This window comes from Trachurus trachurus, assembly GCF_905171665.1.
Source record: "Trachurus trachurus genome assembly, chromosome: 7".
NCBI classification, from domain to species: domain Eukaryota; kingdom Metazoa; phylum Chordata; class Actinopteri; order Carangiformes; family Carangidae; genus Trachurus; species Trachurus trachurus.
Window position 1 is genome coordinate 6289312 of NC_139901.1, and position 9661 is coordinate 6298972.

The following is a 9661-nucleotide window of genomic DNA, read 5'->3' on the forward strand; positions in this document are numbered from 1 at the left end:
CACTTACCCGTCTGTTCGCTGATTGGTCCGTCCGCTCTGGCGGACGGAGCAAACCGAAACGCATTGCTAGTGTCCTGACTACATTGTTGAGGCAAATGAAATTTGCCGGAACCAGTAGGCGGCGCTAGCCTGGCTAGAAGGACATGACATGTACCCCTAATTAGTTCCACTTCATAAGTCAACTCAAAGTTCAGGGTTAAAGGGATACTTAACCCAAAATCGATAATTCACCAATTTTCTACACACCATCACTGAATCATGGCCACAAGTGTTTGTCTGCAAAACCTATAAGTTACAGCTCACTCTCTCACGTCACTGAAGAGGGAAAGGCAGCAATTCAATCTGATTATGATACATAATGTGACCTACATCTACATACTATTGGTTTTGTAATGTCCTCACAGTGGCTGTGTGTGGTTGTCTGAATGGAGACAGTAGACCACACACACACACACACACACACACACACACACACACACACACACACACACACACACACACACACACACACACACACACACACACACACACACACACACACACACACGACTTGCAACACAAGACCATTATCGGTCTAATAGCGCCACCTGCTGGAAGCTCCAGATTATTGTGTGGGGACAGACAGAGACAGAGACCAATTAAAAGTCTGATGGTGTGAGAATTGTCTATAATATATCATGGTGGTTATTTGTCATCTTTTCTATATTTTTTCTCTATTGCCATTTGACTACATGTTCAAACCTTTTTACAGTCTATGGTACAAACAGGATTTAGCCTATAGGGATGTTTATTTTTTCTTAATAGCTCAATATCATCACTGAGTTGTATTTGTCCGTTTGACAAACTAAACTTAATATTTTTTCTTTTTTTCTTCTTGCTTAATTGTTTCTATTTTGATCTGTAATGGTCTTAAATGGGAATTTCTATAGCCTATTATTAAAAACTGTCAAAAAAAAAAGTCCGTCATAAGATGGCACGAGCTAAGCCCCGCCCACATGTTTTGGTTCAGCGGCACGTGACAGATAAGAGACTGCCAGGTTTTTACCCAGAATACGTTTTGAAATCATAATAACAATCTCCGTGATCCTGTTGGGTCACATAGACGAGTATGACTCATTATCACTCATCATCATAACTGCGAACAGTTTATACTTACCACACCTCCGAAGCAGGAATATTATTTTGAAAGGCCAAAGCGGAAGTGGGTGTTTTTCCTCGGGTCGTGTCTGACTCAGAGCTTCAGACCGGTGGTGATGAACCGTCTCGCTCCTTCGCGGTAACTAACCATGGACTCGCCAGAGAACCTGCCCGGCCAGGAGGTCGGTGTGGAGCCGGACGCTGCACCGACCTCCGTGGACGTGGACACCGCGGTGCTGCTGCTGGGAGCCGGGGTGACGGCGGTCACACACCCGCTGCTCTACGTGAAGCTGCTGATACAGGTAGAGCTGCTGCTGCTGCTGCTGGAGCTAGCAGGCTAACAGTAGCCACAACAAGCCGCTGCAGCTTCCACTCATGTCTGCACCTATTTACAATAACAACTAACGCAGAGACACGGCAGACATGTTGTCAGCTCTGACTGAGAGGACAGATGTGTCCACCTCTGGCCCTGAGCTGCTCTGTGTGGTGGACCGTGGTGAGGACAGGTCGATGCTGCTGCACACTGTCAGTCATTAGATTCACATTACAGTGTGTATGTGTGCACGTTTACATGGTTATCTATGTATCATTTTAACTTTAAAATGTAAAATTGATGTTGTGATGTTTGTTGGCTCTAACCTTACCAACAGACATTAGGATTTTGACTGCATTGCGATTAGTTTTGCAGCCTAACACACACACACACACACACACACACACACACACACACACACACACACACACTTGAATAGTCGATGTACTCATTTCAGACTTATAAAAAATGCATTATGTCTTCATTTATCATGCCTCTTATAGCTTCAGCAACCACTACTTTGGGTGGATGAGTACAGTTGTGTGTGACCTGTGTGTGCAGACGGTATCTGTTTTTCCACAATTCACTGTGTAATGTTATTACAGATTTTTCCGATCTCCAAAAAAAATCACAGTTCCTGTGATTTGGACATTGCTTTTTACTATTTTGCAGTTTCAATGTTATTCTTTCAAAATTCTGTCAGATTATCTTATTGTGAGGAAAGACGCTGCTTCAGTGTCTACTAGAAAAGCCTTTTCTAATCCCAGTTGTTGTTGTTGTTTCCAGGTGGGACATGAACCTCTCCCCCCGACTGTTGGCACAACGATGTTTGGAAGAAGAGTCTTATACTTGCCTGGTTTCTTCTCTTATGGTGAGTGAGCTGTGATTATTCTGTGCCTGGTAGTTTCAGTGGTCATGAGTGCAGAGCAGGTGACAGGTGATGATGGGGTTTTGTTTTGCAGCACAGCACATTGTGAAAGTGGACGGAAAGAGGGGACTCTTCCGCGGCCTCTCACCTCGTATCATTTCCAGTGCCATCTCCACCATGGTCAGGAGCAAAGTGAAACAGGTGAGGACCCTGATGCCAGTATAGTTTAGCACTGATGAACACGGGCTGTGTCAAAGTTATATGTTACATCTCAGAACTGGACTCGGCCTTGAACCAGGGTGAGTGAAGCAGAAAATAGAAACATGCATTACAGATCAGATTCATAAAATCATCTGTACAGACTGTCAATTGTAGAATCCTCTACCAGCATAACTGTGAAACTCGAAGAAACCACTTCATCTAAATGTCCCATATTTTACGCTTTTGGGTTTTATCTGAAGTGCTGATGCATAAGAAGATATATGTATAGTTTAAGAACCAAAAACCATCTCAGTGTAGCTTTACATCTCCTCTGTCAGGCCTCTCTCTAGTGACAACAGGTCAGTGTCAGCCAATCAGAGGAGAGGGGGCTCTGAGGCACTGCTGTCTGAACAAACAAATAAAAATAGAGCAGATTTCAGGTAAAACATTTAGAGAAACCACGGGGGTCCAGGTGGGTGGGGAGCACGACTGCTCCGTTGTGACATCACAAAGTCACAGGAAGTCTGTGTGCATATCTCTGTGGACTGAGGCTTTGATACTTTAACTGTGTTAATATTACATTGATTCTTTAACTGTGTTAATATAGAACCTAGAGCTGATTTGTAATGAAAAATACACTTGGAAGGTTCACTTTAAAAAGACCTTTAACAGTGGAAACATTTATTTATCATAGGCTTTAAAGAGGAACTATGCAGGATTTGTATAGCTTAAAGGGACAACGAGGAGTTTCTCCAGCGGCAGAACGAAAAATTCCGCGACAATAAAAAAGTCTCATATTAATGTGGATGAATCTACGTTACCCACACGTGTTAATGGGCCCATTTTCGATAAATATATCGTTTTGTCTCTATCGTTATTTTGTTATTATTAATGGTGGCGGAAATGCTGGGCGAGCCGACCAGTGTCTCCTTACTTACGGTTTCACGGACGCTACCCGGCGAGTCATGAGAATAACGCCGCCGAATCGCCGTTAATGGTCGGGACTACGACAGTATCTGATCGTCTTCGAACCTCTGACTTTCATTCTTGATGAATGAAAACATGAGTCTGTCTTGCGCCGGTCAAAGAAATTCACTGTGCGCGCGGAGGCTCATAAATGTAGTGTGAAAACGCTTCGCTTTTCCAAAACTCCTTGTTGTCCCTTTAACTATGCTACATTTTTACCTTAATTATACAGTTTCGGTGTAATTGTGATGGTTTAATAAATGACTTGTAACTTGTTACAGGGAGAATGGAGTCTCTCTGCCTTTCACGTGCATGTCACTTATTGCGTCTCTGGGCTGAAAAACAACCTTGCGAAATCAGTGCCGTCGCCCCGGTGTCCAAGCTCTCGTCTCTGCGGCACCACGAAACTCGTAACGTCTTGTTTATGACAGATAAGACTACACAAATATACACGTTGTAACATCCTATATGATATTACATACTGCTCTATTGATTGATTTCTCACCAGCGTCCTTGTAAACAAATGCACATGGCCCAGAGGAGGGTTAGCAAAACAGAGGAAAAGCGACCAGACTTGCATAGTTCCTCTTTAAATTAGTTGCTCAAAACGTCAGGACATTTAATTACGAAGTCAAACTATTTCTGGTCACCGGCTCTCTTAATGTGGTGTGTAGATGTGTAATTATTACCAGAAGAAAATGTCTTTGGGTGAAAGGTTGTCAAAGTAATTGTAGTCATTTATTCAGCAGGTGGAGCTTCTGTCCAAGAAAGACGAGCTGCAGACCTCGCTCAGGAGAGTGGTCAAAGAGGTGAGACGTCAGCTGAGCAACACAAACCCCAGGACTCAAGACTAGAGATGAAAATGGGACCTGTGCATTTCCTGACAGTTAGTTTGAACATTTCAGGTTTTATATATCACCATGCTTAGGGTAAATACAAACTGTTTAACTGTTTAAAACAACAATAACAATTCCAAGCTTATTGTGGATTTTATCATCATTTCCTGTTCTGCGTTTAAAAAATAATCTTTATTGTAATACTGAACATTTTAATTTATTGTTTTTCATCTCTTTTTCCACATTGTATCTGCAGACCACACATGAGATGATCATCCAGTGCCTGTCCAGAGTCGCCACTCATCCCTTCCACGGTAAAGTCCTCTTCCACCATTATGGCTGCGACTAAATATTAATGCTCCTTGCTTACTTTAAAAAGCGTTTTTTATGGATCCTTTAGTCTGTGTCATATCACACATTCAGAGTCCAGTCATGTGCTGAAATGCTGAATACTGTTGTGTTTTCCTTTGGCAGTCATGTCAGTGCGGTGTATGGCCCAGTTTATTGGCAGAGAGGTCAAGTACGGGTAAGAATAAAAAAAAAGCTCAGCATCATAGTTGAGCCATTTAAAGGAATCAAATGTTTTGTCTCTGAGAACTTGGTGTGTGTGTTGATGGAGCTGTGTGACCTTTCAGAGGGATGTTCGGCTGCATCGTCAGGATTTTTAAGGAGGAGGGAGTGTCTGGATTCTATGTGTGAGTCACGTGTTAACGTCATTCATTAGCCGCAGTCGTACTCGCACGTTCACCTCGACCTTTGACCTCCAGCATCTTGAGCGCGAGTGTTTTGTGTGTTTGCAGTGGTCTCCTCCCTCACGTGCTGGGAGAGGTGCTCTTCCTGTGGTGCTGTAACCTCCTGGCTCACTTTATTAACACCTACGCCGTAGACGAGAGTGTAAGTGCAGTGTGACTGCAACAGGCTGTTGTCCTATATTTACACAATCATCTAATTACTATTTTAAAAACACTCAATGATGACAAACGGGAACATCTGCCTACAGACACGTCATCAGTCCACACCTCCTCCACAGACACCAGAGGCTTTAATTAAAGGGTGTGACGCAATGACGTCGATTTTGTCTTGATACTTCCTACCTGTTTGTTTTTGTCATGTTTGACTTTGTTTGTATTAGTTTTATTGATTATGAATGTATCAGTGAAAAACATCTGCAAATTTGACTGATTAATCTGGTTTATTAAAGGGATAGTTCAACATTTTGGCAAATGTGTCTATTGCCATAATCCCTATAGTCGTAGGAGTAGGTTCACTAACCTTTAATTATCGGTGCATGTTGTTTTAAGATCAGCGGGGCAGAGACGTGAGCTGCTCAGTGAACACAATGGAGGTGAACGGTACAGGTCCCGTTTCCCTCATCAAACTCAACACAACACAATCCAACAACTCCAAAACACTCTTGTGGACAAGTTGTGACCTGCACATTCACCACGCAAATAATCATGTATAATTGTGTAACATTATGACACATGAAGCAAATACTCAGAACTACTTGTGCTTTTGAAATCACTCCGCCCAGCAGCCATGTCTGAAATGTAGTTCCAGCTATGCATTTGACTCAAAAACAACTCTGTCTCATAATGTTACATGATTATCTCATAGCGTGGTGAATGTGCAGGTCACAATTTGTCCACAAGAGCGTTGTGGAGTTGTTGGATTGTGTATTTGATGAGTTTGATGAGGGACAGGGAAAATGCACCATTCACCTCCGTTGTGTTCAGTGAGCAGCTCACGTCTCTGCCCCGCTGATCTCAAAACAACATGCACCGATAATTAAAGGTAATGAACCTACTACTATGACTATAGGGATTATGGCAATAGGTGTATTTGCCAAAATTTTGAACCATCCCTTTAATGAACAGCCACTGCCTCGCTGAGACAACGGTCTGTATAAGAAGTGTTCTGTGTCTGTGTTGCAGTTCAGTCAGGCCTCAGCAGTGAGGAGCTACACTAAGTTTGTGATGGGAGTAAGTCCAACACTCACACTCTGTTTGAAAACATTGTCTCCTGTGTTGTCACTCCTGCGTGTCGCTGATGCTGCGTGTTTTGTTTTTTCCCTGCAGATTGCAGTGAGTGTCCTGACGTATCCCTTCATGCTGGTGGCCGATCTGATGGCCGTCAACAACTGCGGGTGAGCCACACTTTGAAACGTCATACTCACGTTCAAAGGTTTGCTGTTGGGGGGCAACATTTACAGGAAATAAACTTTCAGAACAGCGGTATGTGTTTGTGAAATCGTGGCTGCAGCCTTGATGCTTCATTCTGATTGGTTGTGTTTGTGCTGTCAGTCTGGCTGCAGGTCTTCCTCCTCACTGTCCCGTCTTTAAGTCCTGGCTGCACTGCTGGAATCACCTGAGCAGAAAGGTACGCCTCCCTGACGGAGGTTCAGCACAGTCTGGAATCTCTCTTTGTAAACCTGCCTCTTAGAGCCTGACACTGGTCATTAACAGTCAGCCACTCTTATAATAATAATAACAATTATAATAATGGTAATAATAAACTTTTGCTGTCAAAATTGCACTTAATCATAAAGACTTGGGTTTTGTCAGGTCATAAGAAATGTGCCTTTCAAGCTGATTTTGATGGTGTTGATGGTTTCAGTGGAAATCTGTTCTTCACAGCAGAGAATCTGAGTTTAAAGTTTGAAAAGTTAAAGGGATAGTTCAACATTTTGGCAAATTGGCCCATTGCCACAATCCCTATAGTTTTAGGAGTAGGTTCGTTACTTTTAATTGTCGGTGCAAACTAATGGAATTTCTTTGTTTCCCCCATCCAAAACACTCTAATGGACAAGTTGTGACCTGCACATTCACCACGCTATGAACGTTACGAGACTGAGTTGTTTTCGAGGTAAATTAATGCAAAACCGCTGATGCGCGTACCCGTCGGGGGCAGTTTTTCGGCAAGCAGTCTCTGCATTTGCCTCGAAAACAACTCTGTCTCGTAACGTTCCATTATTATCTCATAGTGTGGTGAATGTGCAGGTCACAACTTGTCCACGAGAGCGTTTTGGAGTTGTTGGATTGTGTATTTGATGAGTTTGATGAGGGAAACCAAGAAATCCCATTAACCTCCGTAGCGTAGCTCTGAGCAGCTCTGCTCCGCCGCTCTAAAAATAGCTTGCACCGACAATTAAAGGTAGCACACCTATCGGCAATGGGCCAATTTGCCAAAATGTTGAACTATCCCTTTAAAACAACATTAAACAGTAGTGTTTGCATTAAAATCTACTTCTTTTGTGTTGATTCTATATTAATTCTGTCTTTTTTATGTAATCATGATTAATCACAGTAAATTGTATGATGCTCTTCCTCCTCCTCCTCTTCCTCTCAGGGTCACCTCTTCAGAGGATCCAGCTTCTTCTTCCGCCGGGTGCCTGTGACCTCCCTACCCTCAATCGAGGACTGACGTTGTCATCATCGCCATCATCATCTTCACTTTCTGGGATGTTAGTCCTCCCCCTGCTTGGATACCTTTTCCAAAAGATCCCACCCCTCCCTCCCTCCCCCCCTCGCCAGCCTCTGATGTAGCAGGAGCGGTGGAGACCGGTGGCGGCTCAGCTCACGGTGCCAACAAACTTTTGGTTACAGGAGCTTTGGTTCAGTTTAGGACGAGGGAGGAAGGTTGTTACGGTGTTTTGTTCTCGACGGCTCTGATTTCATTACTTTGTTTCCATAGCAACAGCTGCTGAGACCCCTGGGTACTGCAGTAACTGATGCTGTCACACACGCACCACATACATAATTCCTGTTGACCTTATCGACCTTATGCAGCTACCATGATGATAGTCGTGATGTGATGGGCGGTGTCGGAGCTCTTCCTGTCTCTGAAGCTCACCTGGTCAGTGATGATGTCATCCGTGATGTTGATTGATTCAGTGTTGACGATGAGCATGATTTTAACCCTTCAAAGACCAGACCACTCACTCACCAGACCTTCATTCGTTTTCTCTACAGTATCGAGAGGTTTAATTCAGTCTGTGATTCAGCTACATGATCATGGAGATGTTGACTGGTGTGAAGTGTCATTCAGTTGCAGCCTGTCGAGTTTTGAAGCTGCATGTTTGGATCAAACAGGAAAAACTAAAGCCGTCACTGTTTCTGCAAAGCGTTGTCTGTTTTAAAGTGTTGCTATTTTTTTAAGCTTAGCGATGATTTAAGATAATATATCTCGTTAAGAACCCTTTGTGTATGTACACATCCATATATATATATTTATATGAATGTATGTGCGTATATATGTGTATATATACATACAGATGTAGTTTATTTCTTAGATTTCACACCCTCAAATGTAAAGTTTTTGTTTTTCTAACATTTTTAATGTTATAAACTGTTTTTTCTTCCATGACCATTGAACAGTGTGTGTTATTTACATGTCTGGTGTAAAACCTGCAGGTGCTCCATTGGACGTCTTTGTGTTCGCCCCAACAGCCAATCACATGCATGTTCATGTTCTGACTCCAGGCTTGTGGTTTGTGTTGTGTTTGCTCTGCCCACGCATTCTTCCTCAGTTGTTAAGAGTTGAATCTTTCCTTCTTCTCTCTCTTCTTTCTTTTTTACCAACATTGACATTAGCTTTTTTTGCGGTAGCATAAAAGTACTTCCAGTTGTGTAGCATTGGAACATATTTAAAAATGTGGGTTTCAGAGGCTGTGATTCAGTTGGTAAATCATCGTCATTACACTTCTTCCTCATTAAATATGTTGTATTTGTTATCATACCCGTCACTGTCCTTTTCTTTTGTGCTTGGAGGTAAATGTGGTGCTGCAGGTCCAGCCTCCTCCTCCAGGGGGCAGACCATTCAAAAAGACACAACACAGTAAGTGCAGAGTAATTCATTGTCAAATAGCAAAAAAAAAACAAAAAAAACAATACAACAGCCACACGCTACAAAGAGAACAGTGGTTTAAATAATGCACACACACCTTCCCAGAAACCCCTTCACCGCTGACTCTTAGGTCACATGTGGTGTGCGATGACACAAACACACATTCACTCACTCACATTTGAGCATTATCTATAGAAAACAACCATACAGATCTTCAAGCAGTTCAACATTGCATTGTTGTTACTGAGCATGATCACGACCTCACCCACACACCTTCACACACAAACCAATCAATCATCAATAAATCCATTCCACGTGCTCTATTGCTTTACACTGACTCGTCTGCTGGTCGGCAGAAACATGCGGCGCAGGAGCGACAGCAGACAAGTTTGTTTTTAAAAAAAAAAAGAAAAGAAAAAAAAAATTGACCCCTCCATAGAAAAAAGCTCCACTGTGTGCTTTAACTACAACATGTTACAATGTGCTGAGCTTCAT

The 9661-nt window shown here is 42.7% G+C and overlaps 1 protein-coding gene across 2 annotated transcripts; it reads left to right on the top strand.

The window, feature by feature from the left end:
• Positions 1-1204: 1204 nt before the first annotated feature.
• On the top strand, positions 1205-8825 carry LOC310988583 (mitochondrial carrier homolog 1-like). 2 transcript variants are annotated; one of them, XM_083975236.1, is made up of 12 exons: positions 1205-1439; positions 2237-2321; positions 2413-2519; positions 4232-4294; positions 4578-4635; positions 4796-4847; positions 4957-5016; positions 5122-5215; positions 6256-6303; positions 6400-6467; positions 6625-6700; positions 7670-8825. In XM_083975236.1, exons 1-12 carry the CDS (start codon positions 1287-1289, stop codon positions 7742-7744), a joined length of 939 nt encoding a protein of 312 aa, XP_083831362.1. In that variant the 5' UTR covers positions 1205-1286; the 3' UTR covers positions 7745-8825. The 2 variants fall into 2 exon arrangements, with proteins under 2 accessions (XP_083831362.1, XP_083831363.1); XM_083975237.1 differs by having other exon boundaries at positions 4235-4294.
• Positions 8826-9661: the final 836 nt, after the last annotated feature.